The sequence below is a fragment of the Hypanus sabinus genome, unplaced genomic scaffold (assembly GCF_030144855.1).
Source record: "Hypanus sabinus isolate sHypSab1 unplaced genomic scaffold, sHypSab1.hap1 scaffold_192, whole genome shotgun sequence".
Taxonomy (NCBI): Eukaryota; Metazoa; Chordata; class Chondrichthyes; order Myliobatiformes; family Dasyatidae; genus Hypanus; species Hypanus sabinus.
In genome coordinates, this window is record NW_026780014.1 from 80,202 (window position 1) to 104,514 (window position 24,313).

At 44.8% G+C, this 24,313-nt stretch overlaps 2 protein-coding genes across 5 annotated transcripts in view; one reads left to right on the forward strand and one right to left on the reverse strand.

Annotated features, from left to right (window-relative positions):
- The window catches only part of LOC132387495 (gastrula zinc finger protein XlCGF26.1-like), a 277,285-nt gene that overhangs the window by 29,067 nt on the left and 223,905 nt on the right, over positions 1–24,313 (reverse strand). The window lies entirely within an intron of this gene.
- LOC132387496 (gastrula zinc finger protein XlCGF26.1-like) lies at positions 665–23,949 on the forward strand. Of its 4 annotated transcripts, none has more exons than XR_009509902.1 (2): positions 665–786; positions 11,778–14,243. XR_009509902.1 is itself a non-coding variant. In XM_059959866.1 (2 exons), exon 2 carries the CDS (start codon positions 7,091–7,093, stop codon positions 8,813–8,815), a length of 1,725 nt encoding a protein of 574 aa, XP_059815849.1. In that variant the 5' UTR covers positions 756–786; positions 6,644–7,090; the 3' UTR covers positions 8,816–14,176. The 4 variants fall into 4 exon arrangements, 3 of the variants coding, with proteins under 3 accessions (XP_059815849.1, XP_059815850.1, XP_059815851.1); XM_059959866.1 differs by having other exon boundaries at positions 756–786; positions 6,644–14,176; XM_059959867.1 differs by lacking the exon at positions 665–786 and adding an exon at positions 2,869–4,485 and having other exon boundaries at positions 6,644–14,176.

The following is a 24,313-nucleotide window of genomic DNA, read 5'->3' on the forward strand; positions in this document are numbered from 1 at the left end:
TCAAATTTTTGTGTCATTTTCACCAATTTCAAAGGACTGTGCCTCAGACAGCTGGGTTGTTGCAATGCACCTCTAAACCCTGACAGCGGACTGGCGAGTGAATCTTCGGTGGAGCAGAGTCAGAAAACAAAGAGTTACCCGCACCAATCAGGGCTTTGGGGCTCTGGAAAGAGATGGGGTCTGGAGGTTCCGAGCAGGAGGAGGAAGAGGAACCAGACCAGCGGGATGTGGCTATGAAGGAAAGATGAGAAACATTTGGAAACTGGTTAATCGAAAAACAAAATGGTTAATTTCTACAAAACATTGCAGATTATCAGCAGATCAGGCAGCAAATGTGGAGAGGAATAAATGGGCAGCATTTAAGCCGATCCCCTTCAGCATGTCTAGACTGTGTACTCCTCTGCTTAGTTGCTGCCTGAACCTCAGAGCCTCTTCAGCATTTTGTGTGTGTGCATCTTTGTATTTCCAGCAAGTGCAGAATCTCTTTTGTTTCAGATCTGTTTCAGAACACGAAATGCCTGTTGATATTGAGTGTATCGTTTATGGGAGCCGCTTTCTGCGTTAAGAAAGCTGCTGAGTTTTCTACACAGAATAAAAAACTGAGATATGGACGTGGAACCGGTCCCTGCAGAATCTTTTAATGGCACCATACTTACCTATAAATCACCGCGTTTAAAATTTCGCTGTCGTTTGAAGCACCGATCAAATGCGCAGGCGTCAGGATTGCAGCCGTCTCCGATAACTACGCATGCGCGCAGTATACAAAATGTCGGGAGGATCGGAAAGGTAAGGGTTTTTCTGACTCAAATTAAGCGACAATTGCTGTGGGAACCGGAGACTGTCGCCCGCAAACTCAGCATAGGCCAGATTTTTTCTTCTCTCTCAGCCCCACGATCCGTACACGGGCCCCGGGGAGCTTCCGGCTAATCAGGGAACGGGAGCAGATAGATCTCACAGACGGAGCTGAGCTCCAGCTATCTGAATGCAAGGATTAGGAACTCGGAAAAAGAGAACAAAATCTTTCTATCAGCTGTTGAGAAAATCACTTTTGTTCTATCTCCAACCGCAGCAAGTGAAAATCTGCAGAAGCTGGAACTCTTTTAATGCTGGAACAGCATTAGTACTCTTTTCCATAGATGCTGCCTGGCCTGCTGAGTTCCTCCAGCATTTTGTGTGTGTTGCTTGTTCTACCTCCTCTTGTTCTGGACTTTTCTACACGTGAGGGCATGTTTTGACCCATTCTCTCTGGGTACATAATGATATCAAACACCTTTGTCCTGGGCATCAAGCAGCCTTCAAATCACAAATATGCCAGACTCTAGTGAGTCAAACTGCTGCCCTTCCCTTCATATTCATTGGCATTGCCATAACCAAGTTCATCACCGTCCGTCACTTGAGGGAGGGTTCAGTGGAAATATTTATGTAAAATACAGAAACTTGTTGTACCTGTTTGCATTTTGGTGATGCAAAATTTGCTGGAGAATTTGCAAGTGGGAAGAAGGGGAGTGATATTTGGAAGTCTGACTTCTTAAAGCATCATTTAGTAAGAAAATTGCACACAGTGACATACAAAAGTCTGGGCACCCCTGCTCAAAATTCCTGTTCCTGAGAACAGCTAAGCGAGTAAAACAATGACCTGATTTCCAAAAGGCATGAATTTAAAGATGACACATTGTTTAATATTTTAAGCAAGATTACTCTTTTGCATCCATCATTTACAGTTTCAAAATAATAAAAAAGGAAAAGGGCCTGAGTTTGGACACCCTCCATAGTCAGTGCTTAGTAACAACCCCGTTGGCAAGTATCACAGCTTCTAAATACTTTCTGTTTCCAGCCAAGAGTCTTTCAATTCTTGTTTGGGGATTTTTGCCCATTCTTCCTTGCAAAAGGCTTCTAGTTCTGTGAGATTCTTGGGCCGTCTTGCATGCACTACTCTTTTGAGGTCTATCAACAGATTTTTGATGATGTTTAGGTCAGGGGCCTGTGAGGGCCATGGCAAAACCTTCAGCTTGTGCCTCCTGAGGTAGTCCATTGTGGATTTTGAGGTGTGTTTAGGATCATTATCCTGTTGTCGAAGCCATTCTCTTTTCATCTTCAGCTTTTTTACAGACGGTGTGATGTTTGCTTCCAGAATTTGCTGGTATTTAATTGGATTCCATTTCCCTATACCAGTGAAATATTCCCATGCAACTGGCTGTAACACAAGCCCAAAGCATGATCAATCCACCCCTTGCTTAACAGTTGAAGAGGTGTTCTGTTCATTCTGCACCCTTTTTTTCTCCAAACATACCATTGCTCATCGTGGCCAATAAGTTATTTTGTAACTTCATCAGTCCACAGGATTTGTTTCCAAAATGCATAAGGCTTGTTTAGATGTCCCTTTGCAAACTTCTGATGCTGAGTTTTGTGGTGAGGATGCAGGAAATTTTTCTTCGGATGACTCTTCCATGAATGTCATATTTGTGCAGGTATTGCTGCACAGTAGAACAGTGCACCACCACTTCAGAGTCTGCTAAATATTCCTGAAGGTCTTTTGCAGTCAAACGGGGGTTTTGATTTTCCTTTCTAGCAATCCTACAAGCAGTTTTCTCGGAAGGATTTCTTGGTCTTCTGGACCTCAAAATGACCTCCACCATTCCTGTTAACTGACATTTCTTAAGTACATTACGAACTAAGGAAATGGCTAGCTGTAAACTCTTTGCTGTCTTCTCTTGCTTTGTGGGCATTAAGTATTTTAATTTTCAGAGTGCTAGGCAGGGACTTAGCGGAGCACATGTCTGCTGATTGTTGGGCCAAGGTTTGTGGAGTCGGTATTTATAAGGCTTTGAAATTTGTAACACCTGGCTTTTCCACAATAACAGGCAGGACACTTTAGAAACTGTTGTAGGAGGAATTATCTGGCAGAGCTAAGTCAAAGGTGTGATAGGGGATTCGATAGTTAGGGGAACATAACTAGAAGAGGATTAACTTCCTAGTGGTAAGGCTTGCAAGTGCTAGTGGGGAGTTAAACTAAAGTTGCAGGCAGGGAGGGAACCAGAATGACAGAACAGATAATGGAGGGGGTTAATTGAATTGAATTGGCTTTATTACTTATATCCTTCATATACATGAAGAGAAAAAAACATTTACATTATGTCTCTGACTAAATGTGCAATGTGCAATTTATAGTCATAATAAATAGTGTGTACAACAGGCAGTCAACATAACATAGAGATACAGGATGAATCAGGATGAATTAATCAGTTTGATGGCTCAGTGGAAGAAGCTGTCCCAGAGCTTGCTGGTCCTGGCTTTGGGATGTTTGCACCACTCTCTGCAGAGTCCTGTGATTGAGGGAAGTACAGTCCCCATACCAGGCAGTGACACAGCCAGTTACAATACTCTCAATTGTAACCCTGTTGAAAGTTCTTAGGATTTAGGTCCCTATTTCAAACTTTTCAATGCTCTGAAGTGAAAGAGCACTGTTGTGTATTTGTCACCAAACAACCAGTGTGTATGGAACATATATTATGATATTGTAGCCGTTACTGGAACTTGGCTCCAGCCAACAGTCTGAGGAATTTAGAGCGACAATTTTTTCTCTGGTGATCGCAGACTATGCCAAGAAACAAAGCTTGATATATTAAGTGATTTTAATTTTCCATATATTGACTGAGACTCCTATACTGTAAAAGGGTTAGTTGGGGTAGAGTTTGTCAAATGTGCCCTTAATCGGGATGTAGAATTCCCAATGTAGAAGTGTGCAATAGGCTGTTAGGAAATGATCTAGGGCTGGTGACACAGAATAGTGTTCATAATTCCATGAGATTCCAAGTAAATATGGAAAAAGAGAGGTCTGGACCACAGGTTGAGATTCTAAATTGGAGAGAGGTCAATTTTGATGGTGTCAGAAAGGATCTGACAAGTGTGGATTGGGACAGGCTGTTTTCTGGCAAATGTGTACTTGGTGAGTGGGAGTTCTTCAGAAGTGAAATTTTGCAGGTGTAGAGTTTGTACGTGCCTGCAAAACTAAAAGTTGAAAGGTAACTGGTGCAGGGAACCTTGGTTTTCAAGAGATATTGAGGCCCCGGATATTTTGTTCCTCTAAATACCTCAGACAGTTGGGTGCTACCAAGACTCATTAATGACTGCAATATCGTAATTCCACACCGTGAGCTCATCCGACAATTTTTTCAGTTGTCTTCTCTTGGTTTTTAAAAGCTTCCCAATAGTTTCTGCTCTTTTGTTTGCCCTCACTTTGTCTTTTATGTTGGCTTTAGCTTCTCATTTCAGCCACAGTTGTGTCCTCATGCCTTTCCAATGCTTCCACTTCTTTGGGATGTGTCTATCACTCACCTTCCGAGTTTCTGCCAGAAACTCCAGCCATTGCTGCTCCGTCATCACTCCTACCAGATTCCCCTTCCAGACAAGTTTGGCCAGCTTCTCTGTCACAGAAACGTGGAGAAGGTCAGAACAGAAACATGCCCACTCTGGACGATCGGAATGGTAATCTATACGGGAGACAAAATAGATGGGGGAGGTTTTAAATAGTAGTTTTGCATCTGTACTTACTCAGAAGATGGGCAAAGAGTCTATAGAAGTGAGGCAAAGCAGCATCAACTTCATGGACCCTGTATAGATTACAGAGGTGGAAGTGTTTGCTGTCTGAAGGCAAATTAGTGTGGATAAATTCCCAGGGCTTGAAATGTAGATCCCTGGCACCCTGTGGAAGACAAGTGCAGAAATTGTTGGGATCCAAGCACAGATATTTAAATCATCCTTAGTGACAGGTGAGGTACTGGAGGATTGGAGGACAGACAATGTTGATCCACTGTTCAAGAAAAGCTCTAAAATTAAGCTCGGAAGTGATATGTTGGTGAATTTCACAGCAGTAGTGAGAAAGTCATTGGGACATATGTGCAGGAACCGGATATATAAGTATTTGGATAGATGTGGACTGATTAAGGATAGACAGCATGGCTTTGTGCATGATAGGTCATGTCTAACCAATCTAATGGAGCTACTCGAGGAAGATATCAGGAAAGTGGGTGAAGACAAGGCAAGTGGATGTTGTCTACATGGACTTTAGCAAGGCACTTGACAAAGTCTCATATGGGAGGTTGGTCAAGAAGGTTCAGTCACTCAGCATTCAAGATGAGACAGTAAATTGAATGAGACACTGTCTTTGGGAGAAGCCAGAGTGTGGTAGCAGATGGTTGCCTCTCTGACTGGAGGCCTGTGACTAGTGGTTGCAAAAAGGATCAGTGCTGGATCTGTTGTTGTTTTTCATCTATATCAGTAATCTGGATAGCAAATTTGTGGATGACAACAAGACTGGTGGTGTAGTGGACAGTGAGGAGGACTATCAGGGCTTTCAGTGTGATCTGGACCAGGTGGGAAAATGGTTTGAGAAATGGAAAATGGAATTTAATGCAGACCAGTGTGAGTTGTGGCACTTTGGTCTGACCTACCAAGGGAGGTCTTTCACAGTGACTGATCGGGCACAGGGGAGTGTTATAGCAGAAAGGGACCTCTTGAAGAAGAAAGTCCTTAATTCACTGAAAGTGGTATCACAGTTAGATAGAGACGGAAGGGAAGATTTTAGCCCAATGGCCTTCATGAACAAAAATACTGACAACAAAAGATGGATGTTATGTTGACTTGCAGAAGACATTGCTGAAGCCTAATTTGGAGTACTGAGTGCAGTTTTGTTCACAACCTACAGGAAAGATTTAAGGACTTTGAAAGAGTTCAGAGAAAATTCACAAGGATGTTGCCATGTCTGGAGGACTTGGGTTATAAGGAAAGATTGAACAGGTCAGGACTTTATTCCTTGGAATGTAGCAGATTGAGGAGAGATTTGATTGTGATAGAGGGGCATAGATAGTGTAAATGCAAGCTGGCTTTTACCACTGAGATGGGGTGGGATTACAACCAGAGGCCCTGGGTTCAGGATGAAAGGTGAAATGTTAAGGGTAACATGAGGGGAAACTTCTTCATACAGTCAGTCATCCAGGTGTGGAATGAGCAGACAGCGCAAGAAGTGCATGCAAGCTCAATTTCAACATTTCAGAGGTTCATGTAGGTACCTGGATGGTAGGGGTATGGGAGTGGGCAGATTAAATAGTTCAGCACAGACTAGATGGCCCAAAGGGCCTGTTTCTGTGTTGTAATTTTCTACAAGAATGTGAAATATTACAAAAATTCACTCTGTCTTTTTAACAGCTGTGGAGACCAACCATACACCTCAACAGGAATTTTTTATATGGCGTTAAAACTGTGGCACTTAAAGTTAATAATACATAAAAAAAAATCCCAGATGCACATCAAGAAAGACTATTTGTGTGAGACTGTTTCAGTTACTGTGGGGCCAGGCACCCATGCAGTTTAGCAGGAACAGAGAATAATACCAATGGAGAGAGTCCAACTCAGCCAAGGTACAAATTGGAGATGGCAGAAATGCCCTATTCTTATAGAAACAGGAACAGCATTAGGGAATTGATGGTCATTCCAGACTGTGCCCAGTCAGGAGATGATTTATCTGTCCAACCTGGGTATAACCTCACTGTATCAGTGTGATTCCAGATCAAACCTTGGCAACTCAAGTAATCACATCTGAAATGTTGTCCTAAACCCATTGATGGATTTTGTAAATCTTTTACAGGTTAAACATGAGAAGGAATTTATCTCCAGGAAGCTCAAACATGGCACACCAGTTTTGTTGTCTCTGTCCAGATATTTAAGAAGTGGGGCGAGGGATTCAATCGACCATCCTTCCTGCTCAGACTGTGGGGAGGGATTCACTCGGTCATCCTTCCTGCTCAGACTGTGGGGAGGGATTCACTCCGTCATCTGACCAACTGGCACGCCTGTCATTTTACACAGGAGAGAGGCCATTCACCTGCTCAGACAGTGGGAATGTATTCACTCGGTTATCACAATTGAAGGTACATCAGCACATTCACACTGGGCAAGGCCATTCACCTGTACTGCGTGTGAGAAAGGATTCAGTCAGTCTTCCCACCTGTGGACACACTAGTCAGATCACTCTGGGCAAAGGCTGGTGATCTGCTGAATATCTGGGAAAGGATTCACTCAGTCATCTGACCTAATGGCACACCAGCGTGTTCACACTGGGCTGAGGCCGTTCACCTGCTCACAATGTGGGAAGGGATTCACTCAGTCATCCCACCTGCACAGTCACAAGCGAGTTCACACTGGGGAGAAGCCATTCACCTGCTCAGAATGTGGGAAGGGATTCACTCAGTCATCCACACTACAGAGTCATCAGCGAGTTCACACTGGAGAGAGGCCATTCACCTGCTCAGAGTGTGGGAAGGGATTCACTCGGTCATCCCAACTACTGGCACACCAGCAAGTTCACACTGGGGAGTGGCCTTTCACCTGCTCAGAATGTGGGAAAGGATTCACTAAATCATCCAGCTTACTGGTACATCAGCGAGTTCACACAGGGGAGAAGCCATTCAGCTGCTCAGTCTGTGGAAAGAGATTCATTCAGTCATCTTACCTGCAGAGTCATCAGCGAGTTCACACAGGGGAGAAGCCGTTCAGCTGCTCAGTGTGTGGGAAGAGATTCACTCAGTCATCCCACCTACTGAGTCACCAGCGAGTTCACACTGGGGAGAGGCCGTTCACCTGCTCAGACTGTGGTAAGAGATTCACTCAGTCTTCCACCCTACAGAGTCATCAACGAGTTCACACTGGAGAGAGGCTGTTCACTTGCTCAGAATGTGGGAAGAGAGTCACTGATTCATCTGCCCTACAGAGACATCAGCGAGTTCACACTGGGGAGAAGCCGTTCACCTGCTCAGAATGTGGGAAGAGATTCACTGATTCATCCACCCTACAGAAGCATCAGCGAGTTCATACTGGGGAGAAGCCGTTCACCTGCTCAGAATGTGGGAAGAGATTCACTCAATTATCCAATCTACAGAGACATCATCGAGTTCACACTGGGGAGAAGCCGTTCACCTGCTCAGTCTGTGGGAAGAGATTCACTGATCCATCCACCCTACTGAGTCATCAGCGAGTTCACACTGGGGAGAAGCCGTTCACCTGCTCAGAATGTGGGAAGAGATTCACTCGGTCATCCTACCTACAGAGTCATCAACAAGTTCACACTGGAGAGAAGCCGTTCACCTGCACAGAATGTGGGAAGAAATTCACTTGGTCATCCACACTACAGAGTCACCAGCGATTTCACACCGGGGAGAAGTCGTTCATCTGCTCAGACTGTGGGAAGGGATTCACTGACTCTTCCACCCTACAGAGACATCAGCGAGTTCACACTGGGGAGAAGCCATTCACCTGCTCAGAATGTGGGAAGGGATTCACTCAGTCATCCCACCTACTGGAACACAAGTTAGTTCACACTGGGGAGAAGCCGTTCACCTGCGCAGAATGTGGGAAGAGATTCGCTCACTCATCCAACCTACATAGTCATCAGCGAGTTCACACTGGGGAGAAGCCATTCACCTGCTCAGTATGTGGGAAGAGATTCACACACTCTTCCACCCTTCAGAGACATCAGCGAGTTCACACTGGGGAGAAGCCATTCATTTGCTCAGAATGTGGGAAAGCATTCACTCAGTCATCCCACCTACTGGCGCACCAGTCAGTTCACACTGGGGAGAGGCTGTTCACCTGCTCAGACTGTGGGAAGGGATTCACTCAGTCATCCAACCTGCAGAGACATCAGCAAGTTCACACTGGGGAGAAGCCGTTCACCTGCTCAGTCTGTGGGAAAGGATTCACTCGGTTATCCCAACTACTGGAACACAAGTCAGTTCATAGTGGGGAGTGGCCATTGTTATGAATCCCTAGGTTTCGTTTGATATGGACTGTCATTTTAAGAGAGATTAAGAAGGTGAATCAGTCTGACTTGCAGCTTGTTTACATCGCTCGCAGCTTGTTTTGTTTTAACCGAGGACACAGACACTCAGAGTCAGATGGAGACGGATGAAAAATGGAAGGATTGAAACCAGGGATCTAGTGGCCAAGGGTCACTGTTTGGAACTTTCCTGTGCCCACAAGGGTGGGTTAATTATCCATTCACTGTACATCGAATGTGTGGTTGTTTGATCCATAGACGTGTATCTGATTTGAGGTATCCTGTGAAGTCCACTTATGTGTTAACCCTTGCCTGGGTGTGACGTGGTCATTCATTTGAAGATGATACCCCTCATGACAAGTCACTTTCGGTGATAATTCGTAATTAGATTTGTAAAGATGACGGATAAAATCTACAGCAACTGGTCTCTCATTTTACCACTGTGGAACCTGTAGAACAGACAGACAGACAGACGTACTTTATTGATCCTGAGGGAAATTGAGTTTCATTTCAGCCACACCAACCAAGAATAGTGTAGAAATATAGCAATATAAAACCATCAATAATTAAATAATAATAAGTTAATCTTTGCAAGTGGAAATAATTCCAGGACCAGCCTATTGGCTTAGGATGTCTGGCACTACGAGGGAAGATTAGAAAAGTTTGATGGCCACAGGCAGGAATGACTTCCTGTGACGCTCAGTGTTACATCTCGGTGGAATGAGTCTCCGGCTGAATGTACTCCTGTGCCTAACCAGTATATTATGGAGCGGATTGGAGTCATTGTCCAAGATGGCATGCAACTTGGACATCATTCTTTTTTACGACACCACCGTCAGAGAGTGCAGTTCAACCCCCGGAACATCACTGGCATTACGAATGATTTTGTTGATTCTGTTGGTGTCTGCTACCCTCAACCTTCTTCCCCAGCACACAACAGCAAACATGATAACACTGGTCACCACAGCCTCGTAGAACATACTCACCATCGTCTGGTAGATGTCAAAGGACCTCAGTCACCTCAGGAAATAGAGTCGGCTCTGACCCTTCTTGTAAACAGCCTGTGTGTTCTTTGAGCTGTCCTGTTTATTGTCAATTCGTATCCCCAGGTATTGGTAATCTTCCACCATGTCCACACTGACCCCTTGGGTGGAAACAGGGGTCACCGGTGCCTTAACCCTCCTCAGGTCCACCACCAGCTCCTTAGTCTTTTTCACATTAAGCTGCAGATGATTCTGCTCGTACCATGTGACAAAGATTTCCACCATCGCTCTATACTCAGCCTCATCTCCATTGCTGTTCGACATAACTGCCTTCTCTCGACATTTACCCTGAATTACAAATATCTCTCTCATCACCTATTTTGTGGATGAACTGAACATTCATACTTTACCATCTGAAGACTCCAAGCCTTGTTTCCCCCAAGCTCAATAGTTTGGGAGTTATATTTACACACATATATACACATAACACTGTTAATTTTCATTTAATTTGCTGAAGTTACTATAGTATAAATGGATACTAATAACCATTGTGGTTTTCACATCAAAAACAGACTCCAGTAGTAGTCTGTTGCTGCTGGTTCGTTTCTGAAGCGTTAAGGTTCGTAACAAAATGGGGCCTGCTTCTGGGATATGATCAAATTTGAGGATTGATTTATTATCAATTTCATTGTGGAAATCTCTTTTGATTTATTTCTGTTTGGAAAATTTGCAGCAATGGATGTTGATCGATGTCAGGAAGCGCCAACCTCTGTGGCATTAGAGGACGCCAGAAGGGTTGAGTTGTTGAGTATTGCTGAAAGGTTAAAACTTGCTAAGGTGAAATTGACAATGAGGAGATGCAGAGGATAACAGCTGAACATTATGTATCTGAGGGTGTGTTTAAAGTGGAGGAGTTGGAGGGGTTTCCTGAAAGTAAACCTCGTGAGCTTGAGCCCCAGTACAAGTGCGAAAAATTAAAGATGGCGGCTGCGGAAAGGCAGAGGCAGTTTGAGGCTAGAGAGGCAGAAAAACAGACAGAAAATTGTCTCATAAAGTGTAATAAAGGGAAAGGCTTAGCATGCCTATACTGCTTTGCCAGTTGATGAAGCAGCTGATTTTTTATACTGCACCAATCATCGCCACTGGGCTATAAACGTGCAAGAGCAGTGTGTGGTTCAGTGCTTTGCTCAAAAACACTCACACTGCCTCGGCTGAGGCTCGAAAACATGACCTTCAGATCACTAGTTCAACACCCTAACCAGCTGGCCACGCACCACACATTATGACCTAGTGAAGCAGGCTGTGCTCAAGAAGCATAAAGGCAAAAGTTTAGATATTTGAAGAAACCTGTGAAACAGACTTATATGGAATTTGCTTATGAGTAATTTGTGTGTATTGCCCGCTGGTGCACATATAAAAAATATAAATAATGATTTTAACAGCTTGAACGAGTTGGTTTTAACTGAAGAATCCAAAAAGTGTGTCCCTGATGACATAAAGATGTATTTAGATGGAAATGATGCTGCCACTATGCAGGAGTCTGCTAAATTAGCAGATCAGTCAAGGTTATGGTTACCCTGAATTAGAGTTTCGAAAAGAGTAGCAGGGATAACCAGGGTAAACCAGAAATTAATGCTGGGATTTGTCACAGTTGTCAAGTTTTGGCTAAACCTCATCAGGTCACCCCAGTGGCCCCACTCCGACCTATACCTGCATTCTGTGAACCCTTTTCTAAAGTTATAGAGAATTATGTTGGCCCATTGCCAAAGCCTAAAGATGGCCATCAGTATCTGCTAACTATTATGTGTACTGCGTCCAGATTCCCAGAGGCAATACCTCTCAGAAATATTAAAGCTAAAACTGTGGCGAAGGCTCTTACTGAGTTTTTTTTTACTTTATTCGATTTGCCTCAAGAAATCCAGTCTGATCAAGGAAGTAATTTTACATCTGGGTTATTCCAACAGGTAGTTTCTGAACTGGGAGCAAAACAAATCACATCGTCTACATACCATCCGGAATCACAAGGGGCTTCAGAAAGATTTCACTCTACCCACAAAACAATGATTAAGACATACTGTGTTGAAAATGGAAACGACTAGGATGAAGGAATACATTTGCTTTTGTTCGCAGTAAGAGAGTCGGTTCAGGAATCATTGGGCTTTACTCCATTTGAACTCGTATTTGGACGCAGAGTGAGGTGACCTTTGACCTTGTAAAAGGAGCGGTGGATTGGTGGGGATTTACATGTTAACTTGTTAGACTATGTTTTAAATTTCAAAAATAAACTACACCAATTCTGTGGTCTAGCGAGACAAAACTTAAAGATTTCTCAAAACAAAATGAAGTGTTGGTTTGATAAGCAGGGTTGCGAAAGAAAATACCAGGTGCGAGATAAGGTGCTTGCCTTATGTTGACGAATCCACTTCAGGTGAAATTCAATAGACCGTATGAAATAGTCTCTCAATTTAATGATGTGAATTATGTTATTACAACACACAACCTACGTAAACTAACACACCTGGCCCACATAAATATGATAAAGCCTTGTTTTGACAATCAGGCACCATCTGTGAGTGTTGTTGTCAAAACATATGAATCTGGCAACCCTGAGCTTGAAACAATTGACTCGTCTGAGACTTTTCACAAGCCAAACGTGGTCCCAGTTAGGCTAATGAACTCCGTTGTTCCAGAAAACATTGATAACAAGTCGGCTCATCTGCAGCCAAAGCAACAACAACAGCTGAAGGAATTAATTCTGAAGTTTAAAGATTTCTTTCCCGATGTTCGCAAGCAAACCACGGTCTCATTACATGATGCAGATATTGGTCAAGCCAAACCGATTAAACAACACCCATATCGCATGAACGTAGAGAATGTAAATTGGCTGAGCAATTGTTGTAAGCGTGGAAACAGATTCAGTAGGTCTCAGGGGCACAGATTATGGGAAGGTAAATGAAGTAACAAAAACAGATGCCTATCCTATCGCTAGGATAGATGATTGCATCGATAAAGTTGGAATAGCTAATTTCTTACACTGTTGACAGGGTATTGGTGTGTTCCATTGACGGACAGACATAGAGAAATTTCTGCCTTTGCGACACCATCTCGGTTGTATGAATACAATGTTTTGCCTTTTGGAAAGAAGAATGCTCCAGGAACATCCCAGAGAATGATTAATTTTGAAATTCGAGGGTTAGAACACACAGATGCCTATATTGATGACTTAGTCACAGGGAGTGACACTTGGGAAGAGCATATCTCTGATTGGTAAGAAGGCTCAGAAGGTTTCTGGGAATGGATGGATATTATCGTAAGTTCTGTAAGAGCTTTCCTGCTCTCGCTCTTCCTCTGACTAATCTCCTGAAGATGGGTGAAAAGTTTGTTTGGACTGAACCTTGTCAGGAGGCATTTGATCGATTGAAAGATATTATTTGAGATTAGGCCAATCAATGTAGTATTCTCAGCAAATTTAATTAGCAGATTGGAGCTGTGGGTGGCAACACAAGTCATGGGTGCACAGAGAGTAAAGGAGAGGGCCAAAGTGACAACCCTGTGGGGTATGTGTGCTGAGGGTCAGAGAGACAGAGGAGATGGAGCCCACTCTTACCACCTGCTGGTGATCTGACAGGAAGTCCAGGATCCAGCTACACAAGGCAGGGTGAAGGCCGAGGTCTCTGAGCTCCTTGTCGATACTTCACGCCTTTGTATGGCTACTGCTCTGCCCATGACTGCAAGGAACTGCAGAGAACTTTGGAGAGCAGAGAACATCAGAGAAACAAGCCTCCACTACATGGACTCTCCCTACACTTCCCCTCCCTCGGAAAAGCAGGCCATGTACACAAAGAACCTCATAACCTGGACATTCTTGCTGCAAACCCGCTCCCACATTGGCGGAGAGATACAAAAGCCTTAAAGTGCGTAACACCAGGCTGAAGGATGGCTTCCTGTCTGCAGTTATAAGCCAAATGAATGATAAAATGGACTCGGCCTCACAATGTAACTCGACGTGACCCTGCACCATATGTCTATCTGCACTGCACTTTCTCTGCAGCCATAATACTTTGTTACAGTTATTTTTTTGTTGTCTATGAGCTCAATGTACTGTTGTAATGTATCGATCTGTGTGGATGGTACATCAGGCAAGATTTTCACTGTAGCTCAGTACGTGATGATAATAAACAAATACACCACTTTAATTGTGTGGAAATATTAGACAGACTGAGCTTCTGCTCCCGAACCACAGAAGGAAACTGACCAGTTGTCATTTCTGTGGAAAGCAAATATATGGAAAATGCTTCAATCTCACATTACGATCTGCGGTAACTGGGATCAGGTGACCGGTGGTGGGTCTCCCATATCAATATCAGAATCAAGTTTAATAGCACCAGCATATGCCATGAAATTCGTTGTCTCTGCGGTAGCAGTAGAACCTAATTAACAAAAGATCTTAACAATTGTGACTTTAAGTAAGTATATATATATATATATATATATATATATATATATATATATATATATATATATATATATATAGTACAAAAATATAAAAAAAATGTAATAAGCTATTCTAATTGTGTAAATGTAATAATCTAATTTAATTGTGTGGAGCTATTTGATCCGGATCTCACTGCGTTCTCTGAAAGGGACAAAGGTGAAGCTACACGTACATGTCGAGCAGTGACCCGCAAATGCTGCAGATCTGCAGAAAAACGTGAACAGGAAACGGGATCAGGTGACGGGTGGAGGGTCTCCCTCCTGAACTGGTGACTCTGCTCCTCGGCCCTAACATGCTGCCCGACCCATCCTCCGCATTCCCCACATTATTCCATATTTACACCAGATACATGTCTACTTTTCCACACCATATCTACCCCGATCCCTTTCCCTCCACCCCCAGGTCACAGAGTCACGGGCTCGATTCCCATCCCCTTTTTCAGAGACTGGGATCACTGGTTCAACCGGTAATGATGTTCTGCATTTCAATGTGTTCACCTCTCAGTCCTCGATTCTCTAAATGACATTTAGAGTTACCACATTTGATCTTTCTTCAGGTTATGACCCCACCTCTCCAGGGATCAGTCAAGTGAATCTTCATTGCACTCTCTATAACAAATACTCTCTAACCTCATTGTTTATGGAATTAATTTCCATCTTCTGCAGCTCCGTGTTGCCCCAACCACTGAGCTCCCACCCCTGTCACTATTTTCACCTTCCACCTCCCCCCTCACCTGAATCCACCTCTCACTCCCCAGCTCATGCCCCATCCCTACCCCTCACCTCTTTTCTCTGACTATTTCCCCTCCACTCTCAGTCCAGAGGGAGGGTCTCGGCCCGAAATGTTTACGGTCCATCTCCCTCCACAGATGCTGTCCGACCCACTGAGTTCCTCCGGCAGTTTGCTCTTTGGTCTGTATAACCCGTGTTAATATGGGGAGCGGGATTTTACACCATATTGCAGGGTTAGGGTTAATGGACTTTTCGGTGAGACGACAACATTAATCAGGGGTTTCATCACTGAATCCAGTGTTGTGGGACATAAAGTCCCCTGTTATGTGTCCGGCTGTGCCGTGTTGTTGGTGGAGTGGGCAGCGTGGTGTTTGTCTCGATTCGGGTCACAACACCAGAATTGCCAGCGGGATCCACACACAGTGTATTAGTCAACAGAAAACCTCTCGTCCCTGCAGTCTTTGTCTCCTGGTAAACTCAACACCCTGACAGTGTGGACCATAGATACCCCTTCCTCTCAGAGTCAGGGGATCATTCAGACAGCTGATCGCTGAGAGGAATTATATTTATTGGTCATTAAAGTTCGCCCAGATTCGTTTGGACGGATTTGATGTGGAGTTCGGGGTGTCACAGTGACAGGCCCGGACGGCAGAACTCTCTCCGTTGTCCAAACATCCTTCCAGGTGAGGCGACAATTCACCTGTGAATCTTCCGGGGTCGCCCGTTGTGTCCGCTGCTCCCGATGCGGCCGCCTCGACACTGGTGACACCGGCTCCTCCGCAGTTTTGTCGGGTAGGAGTGTTTTTTTAACGGGTGTCGATATTTTTCTTCCCTTTTGTGCGGGGGGGAGGGGTGGATTTGGGGGTTGATGATCGGGATGCCGTCCTTTTTGATGCGGGGGGGGGGGTGGGGAGGGAGTTTCATTTTTTTCTCTCTCTGAACGACTTTCACGATTTCTTTGTTTCGTGGTTCTCTGGAGAAGGAAAAAAAAACTCAGCGTTATTTATGAATTCCTGCTTTGATAATAAATTAATCTTTCAACCATCCACTCCGAGCGGGACTTCCCGGTGTCCAAACATTTCAATTCCGATTCCCATTCCCGTTCCGACGTGTCATCCCATCCCTTGCCAAGATGAGGCCACCCTCAGGGTGCGGGATCAGCAACTTGTATTCCGTCTGGGTGCCCCCACCCACCCTGATGGCATGGATATCGATTTCCCCTTCCGGTGAACAAATTTACCTCACACCCCACCCTCCCACTCCCTCTCATCCCCTCTGTCTTTGTACGTCCTCTCACCTGCTTATCACTTCACTCTGGGTCCACTGCTCCATCCCTTTCTCAATATATTGAAGTGTATCTGCGAGTGTCGATACTCAAAATATCCTCACACGTCTGGTGTTACATGGTTCGACCTTCATACATCCAGTTTAGTGTTTAAATATATAAAAAGTTAAAGAAGCTTGAATCTTTACATAAATTATTATCACAACTATACGAATAGAAAATATTGTATTTTGGAAGTGAGAAATGTTAATGGGAGGAGAGCAACCATTTGGGAGGTTTGGAAATGCATTTCATCTCGTTCATTGTCTCACTAAGTTACTCTTTTTCCTATCAACACAAAGAGAAAAAGAGCCTCTTTTCAATCAACTACAGTTGGTGGAGCGAGGCCAAGGAGTTAATCAGCTACTAATGATATGAAATAACGTAAAACTAGCTTGTAGCCTAGAATTTTTTTTCCATTTGGCTTCCAAAACAAAACTAAATTTATCCAGGTGTAGAAGAGGATTTTGGATGATTAGCTTGTGTATTTTTCTTTCATTATTTTCGACTCTTAAACATGGGTTTCGATGTTCATTCCGTGCTTAATATAGCTCCTTCCTGGAATCCAATGGTATCCATTGGAAAGAGCGGAAAAATGCTTGCATTTGTGTACAGGTATTTCCCAACTTCCTTGGACAACGGGACGAGCGAGAAGGAATTTCACAAATACCTAAATAAAAAACAGTCACAGCTCCAGGATTTCACCAAAAACTATCAAATATCCTAATGTTATTAGTGGTATTTCTCCCCACCAGCCAACACCCCCGCTTCTGTAAAATTCGCTCTATTTAATAACCGGGGTTGTTAAATTCCGCGCTTGTTTATATTGACTTTTTTACAGAGGTGTCAGAGCGGCGCTGCTGTGAGCTCTGGTAGCACTGCACCCCTGAATGTATGAGATAGTACAGTGTTAAATGCAAAACCCTGAGCAGTGTCGATGGTCAGAGGGATCTTAGACTCCAAGTTCATCGCTCCCTGAAAGAGACTGCACAGATTGATCGGGTGGTTAAGAAGGTAAATGGCATGGTTGTCTTTAATAGTTGAAGCACTGAGTTCAAAAGTCATGAAGTTGTGTTGCAGCTTTGTAAAACTTGTTAGCTCACATCTGGAGTGTTTCATACTGTTCTGGTCGCCCCCATTCTCGGAAGGATGTCCGGGCTTTGGAGAGGGCGCAGAAGAGGTTTACCAGGATACTCCCTGGATTAGAGGGCATGAGCTATAACGAGAGGCTGGACAAACTTGTGTTGTTTTCTCCAGGCTGGGGTGAGACTGGATGGACGTTTACATGATTACGAGAGGAATAGGTAGAGTGGACAGAGGGTATGTTTTTTTCCTGGGGGTTTGAAATGTCTGACACATTTAAGGTGAGAGGAGATGTGAGGGGCAAGTTTGTTTATTTCCACAGAGTGCTAGGAAGCTGTAAACTATGCCTGGGATGTTAGACCCCACCAGTCACGTGATCCCATTTGCCCCTCCCATTTAACCATAGATGTAACAATCTCTTTGTGCATGTTCTCAATCTCCAGGTGGGTGGTCACGCATCCTCCATGTTGTGTTGGGGAAATCTGATGTTGGCCACTGAGTCCCGTTAACTTCCCCCCAACTGGCCTCGTTTCCTGAAGCTCCTCACATTTGACCTGGAGCTTTATGGGTGTTGTGTCTTCTCCCGGACTGGGGTGGGTGAGAAAGGAGAACGTCCCAGGTTGTGGGGATCTTTGATTTCACTGCCTGCTTTAGCGAGAGACTGGGAAGTCTCGGGGTGAGAATGTTTCCTGTGATGTGCTGATCTGGACACAAGGACACACATGCAACCTCTGCCAAGGCTCGAACTAGCAACCTTCAGATCTCTAGATGAACGCCTTAACCACTTGGCCACGCGCGAACACATGTGATAGTAGAACACAAAAGAAAGCACAATGTTTCCCTTTAAATTATCCTGGTACCAATTTGTTTGTTATTCCTGGAAATGTGTTCAGTACAGTTGTTGCTAACAAGGTGTACATAAGCAATCTCAGGAATGATCGGCTTTATGTATGAGGAGCATTTGATGGTTCTGGACCTGTGCTCAATGGAGTTCAGAGGGATGGTGGGGGTGGTGGAGGGATGTATGGTTAAGTAAACCTACTGAATGCTGAAAAGCCTGGATACAGTGGACATGGAGTGGATGTTTCCATTAGACAGCGAGTCTGTGATCTGACAGCACTGTCTCAGAGTAAAGATGCTTCTCTTTAAAACTGAGATGAGAAAAAATAAATTGGCCTTAAGGTGTGTGATCTGTGGAATTTGTTGCCACAGAGGTTGGTTGAGGCTCCAATTTGGATATATTTGTGACAGATTAATATATTCATGATTGCTGAGTAGCTTCAGGTTTACAGGAGGAAGACAGGGATATGGTGTTGGAATAAAAATCAGCCGTGGTTGAATGATGGGCAGACCAGATGTATCGAATCACCTAATTCTGTCTTATGTCTTACCATGACTGAATGATGGCTCCTTCTTATCCCATATCGTTCTGTGAGATGTGAGGGACAATAAAAGATTGGTCACTGAGATCGTTAAATCTGCCTTCAGTGTTTAAATTTCAGTGAGTTTTGTTCTTAGTAACATTAAGCAGAAAAGTTTAGTTCTCCTTTTCATTATTAATGTGCTTCATTGTCTCTCTGGTTAAAGTTAGACCTGTGGTGAGAGATTTATTGGAAGAAAAACACCAACTGGAGGCAAACCACGACTGAAGACGAGGGAACAGCAACAAGTGTACCAGCCCGAGGACTTAGAGCACCGACTGGAGAGAAACCAATCTGACTCGGAGATTCCAGTGATTCAGTCAGGAGAATGTTTGGTGAGTCTCGTTTACTCAAACACTGGTCCTTTAGATATTACATACCTGTACAAAGGAAGGTAGGTAATGGTGGGGAGTGAGACTGAATGTGCCCAGCAGAACCAGTTATGCCTCTGTCAGACCCAGTTGCAATCTCTCCAGGTCTGGTAATGTGCTTCCAGCAGCCCAGCCCTTTGAAACCACTCCCATTCCCTCACAGTGGTCACTCAGTTCAAGATCTTACATCCTCTGATGCAGCTTTTGGTCAGTTCTGAGTGGGGAGAGGGAAAGAGAGGGGAGTGTTTATACTGACTGTCTTTCAAAAACAGTATTTGTTTGAACTTGCTGCAGACTCTCTACCCATACCCTGTACTTTCTCAACCAAATTATTGACATAGATGACAAGTAGCAATGGGCATAACCTCAGGGAACGTCACTAAGCACGGGACTCGAGTCTAAGAAACAGTCTCTCACCATCACCCTCTGATTCCTACCACCCAGCCATTCCCAGGCTCTGGGGCTCTGTAACAAACTCAATGTTAACAGGAAGATTAGTCAGTGATTAAGATGATGAGAGAATTGTGGCCTCCTGAAAGGACATGCGAGCTGAGCTGTCTGATTCATTGGACCAGATCCACCCTCGTTGACAACGTAATTTACCCCTTGCCCATCCACCCACGTCATATCACTCACAGTACCCCAACCACCCTCCGTCCCGCCAGTGGCCCCACACCCTTCTGACCATTCATCCCACACCGACACATAGACAGGCCCCCTTCACCCACGTCCACCCTCCCAGCTTGGGGAACCACAACAAACTGATCCCGCGATCCCGACACAGTGCAAAACTAACACCAGGGATGCAAGACTGGAGAGCCCCGGAGCCTCCAGCTGTCCGGCTCGGTCCCGGCCCTTTGCCACTTGCAACCGGCCCTGGATTTACACAAACCCGAGATTAACCCCTTCCTCACCGCCACCTGAACAGGAGAAACACCCGCATCAGCTGGGGTTGAGCTGCAGTTGGTTCCGGTATGTGTTAAAGCTCCCCGCTGTCTGCTATGGAGACCAGAATCGTACGCGGTAAAACCATATAACAATTACAGCATGGAAACAGGCCGTCTCGGCCCTTCTAGCCTGTGCCGAACGCTTACTCTCACCTCATTCCACTTACCTGCACTCACCCCATAACCCTCCATTCCTTTCCTGTACATATACCTATACAATTTTTTTTAAATGACAAAATCAAATCTGTCTCTACCACTTCCACTGGAAGCTCGTTCCACACAGTTACCACTCTCTGAGTAAAGAAGTTACCCATCGTGTTGCCCCCTAATCTTTTGCCCCTTAACTCTCAACTCATGTCCTCTTATTTGAATCTCCCCTACTCTCAATGGAAAAAACCTGTCCACGTCAACTCTGTCTATCCCCTCATAATTTTAAATACCTCTATCAAGTCCCCCCACAACCTTCTACGCTCCAAATAATGAAGACCTAACTTGTTCAACCTTTCTCTGTAACTTGGGTGCTGAAACCCAGGTAACATTCTGGTAAATCTCCTCTGTACTCTATTGACATCTTTCCTATAATTTCGTGACCAGAACTGTATACAAAACTCCAAAATCTGGCCTCGCTAATGCCTTCTACAATTTTAACATCACATCCCAACTCCAATACTCAATGCTCTGATTTATAAAGGCCAGCATACCAAAAGCTTTCTTCACCACATGAGATTCCACCTTAAGGGAAATATGCACCATTATTCCTAGATTTCCTCACACTGTCTACAAGCTTTCTCTATTTGTGAACTAACCACTTCTCTCCTAGTCTCTTCAATTTGATTCCCACCCCCCAACCATTCTAGTTTAAAGTCTCCCCAGTAGCCTTCACAGATCTCCCGCCAGGATATTGGTCCCCCTAGGTTTCAAGTGTAACCCGTCATTTTTGTACAGATTATTCCTGCCCCAAAAGAGGTCCCAATGATCAAGAAACTTGAATCCCTGCCCCCTGCTCCAATCCCTCAGCCACGCATTTATCCTCCACCTCATTCCATTACTACTGTCACTGCCGCGTGGCACAGTCAGTAATCCCGAGATTACTCCAGCCCTCCCTTCTTGCTCCCTCTCTCCCTCACTCTCAATTCTCCCTCACCCCTTCCTTGTCATCACAATGATGTTGCCAGATCTGGAGGACTTGGGTTATAAGGAGAGATTGAACAGGCCAGGACTTTATTCCTTGGAATGTGGAAGATTGAGGGGAGATTCGATGGAGGTATACTACAATTATGAGGGTTAGAGATAGGGTAAAAGCAAGCTGGCTTTTACCACTGAGATGGGGTGTGACTATAATCAGAGGCTATGGGTTAAGGGTGAAAGGTGAAACGTTCAGGGGAACATGAGGGGAAACTTCTGCCGGGTGAGTTTCCAAAGAGATCACCAGCTCGTAACCCAGCACGGATGGAAAGCGTGCAGGAGAGCCGGCTGGATTCGAACTCAGGACCTTTCGTCCCGAAGTCTGGCATGATGCCACTATGCCACCAGCCAGGCCAGGAGATATTGACATGGCATTGAAACTGTGGCACTGTATATTAACATTACATAAAGGAAAACCCTAGCTACACGTCAACAAATGCTATTTAAGTGAGAGGGTTTCTGTTACTGTGGGGCCAGACACCCTTTCAGCTCAGTGGGAAGAGGGACTAATTCAAATGGACAGAGTCAAACAGAGCCAAGTCACAGATTGGAGATGGCATAAGTGCCCCATTCTTATAGAGCATCAGAGAGTTTGAGGGTCGTTCCAGATACCAGCACTGTGCCCAGTTAGAAGGTGATTTCTCTCTCCAACTTGTGTTGAACTTCACTGTAACAGTGTGATGTCAGATCGCACCTTAGCAACTCAAGTGATCTCATCTCAAATGTTGTCCTTCACCCACTGATGGATTTTTAACTCTTTTCACAGGTTAAAATCGACAAGGAATTTGTCTATGGGAATTCAAACACAACACACCAGTTGTGCTGTCTCTGTCTGGATATTTAAGGAGCAAGTGATTCAATCCGCCACCCTTCCTGCTCAGACTGTGGGAATGGATTCACTCAGTCACCTCAACTGAAACTACATACTGGGCACGGCCATTCATTTATTCTGTGTGCGGGAAGGGGTTCAGTCGGTCTTCCCACCTGTGGACACAGCAGGCAGTTCACACTGGGCAGAGGCTGGTCATCTGCTGAATTTGTGGGGAAGGATTCACTCAGTCATCTGGCCTAATGGCTCACCAGGGAGTTCACACCGGGCAGCGGCTGTTCGCCTGCTCAGACTGTGGGAAGGGATTCACTTGCTCATCTAAACTGAAGGTACATCAGCGTGTTCACACCTGTGAGAGGCCGTTCACCTGCTCAGACTGTGGGAAGGGATTCACTTGCTCATCCACACTAAAGGCACACCAGCGAGTACACACAGGGGTGTGGCCATTCACCTGCTCTGAATGTGGGAAGGGATTCAGTAAGTCATCTGATCTACAAAAACACCAGCGAGTTCACACTGGGGAGAGGCCGTTCATCTGCTCGGACTGTGGGAAGGGATTCAGTCATTCATCCACCCTACACAGTCACCAACGAGTTCACACTGGGGAGAGGCCATTCACCTGCTCAGAATGTGGGAAAGGATTCAGTCATTCATCCACCTTACAGAGACATCAGCGAGTTCACACTGGGGAGCGGCCATTCACCTGCTCAGTCTGTGGGAAGGGATTCACACAGTCGTCCAAACTATTGGCACACCAGTCAGTTCACACTGGGGAGCGGCCGTTCACCTGCTCAGACTGTGGGAAAGGATTCACGCTGTCATCTAATCTACTGAGACACCAGCGAGTTCACACTGGGTAGAGGCCGATCACCTGCTCAGTCTTTGGCAAGAGATTCTCTCGGCCATCTCCACCAAATGTGCATGATTGTCAAGTCAAACTTGAGTTTCAGGAAGGTATCAAGGAAGAGCAAGAATTCACTCGCAGAGAGGACGAAACCTTCTGCCTGAGGGCGGTTTCTGCCCAGAACATTTGGGCGGACCCCGCAGCGTCACAGTGGCAGTCCGAGAGCAGCGTCACATCCCGCGGTAAGATGCCGAACTTTAAATAATTGTTGAGACTGTTTCAGGGAGAGGAGCACTGCTGTCACTGCGTTTGGGTGAACTCCGCTATCGGGATCATCGCACACAGGCACTTCTTGAAAACGGCGCAAGGCTTAAGAAGAGCTCGCGGACCTTCAAAAGGGTTCACCCAGTTTGGAATCATAACGATCCAGTAGAGAAACGGAGGTGCCGGTCCGAAATCGTCTCCGAAGTTCGACAGGCAGCCAGTTTTTCACCTGATCCTAATGCTAATGCTACTGCCACTGCCTTATGACTTATGACTAACCTTGACTAGACTAATGACTGACTTACCGCTGGTTATTTATGACTACTGACTAATAATTATTAACTGCCACGCTTGCGAAAATAAAAATAAAAAAGGAAAAAGAAGGAAAGCTGTTTGGTCATTGAGTGGAATCCAGTTAAAACCTTCGGGTAGGCGTATTCAGTCCCTTTCAGGTGGGGAAGCTGCACATGGGAGCAAGAACTCCGACTTGACAGTGAAAAAGTGGTTGACAGTGAAAATACTGCTTGACAACACTGTTTGACCAGGAAACAGAAATCTGGGAGCTTTGAGCAGGAACAGCAAGAGCAATAACCTGGAGTCCTGAAAAAGGAAGGAAATCAAGTTCAGATAAAACAACATCAAAGCATCACTAAAAAGTTGTACTCTCACCTGTGAAGCGGTACAACATCCTTGAAAGTAATTTTGATTCGGATTTCCAGTATCATTTTTTAATTTTTCATACATCGATAAAACTTCCAGGTAGAGCTTAGTTAGTTGGAGACAGAAAAAAATAAACACATAGCTTTTTTCCCGTGGCTCTGGAAGTTGATTAATTTTCAGGGTACATTGATGATCAATATAAATATATGTTCCTGCAGTGAGATTTGCTTTACTCAGCACGCGACCGGACGGAAGTTGTCGCCACAGAGAAACAGAGAACAGAGGGAAACAGAGGGGGAAAGAAACAAACTGTGACGGGGCCTCGGGATGTGAACAAGGATAAAGC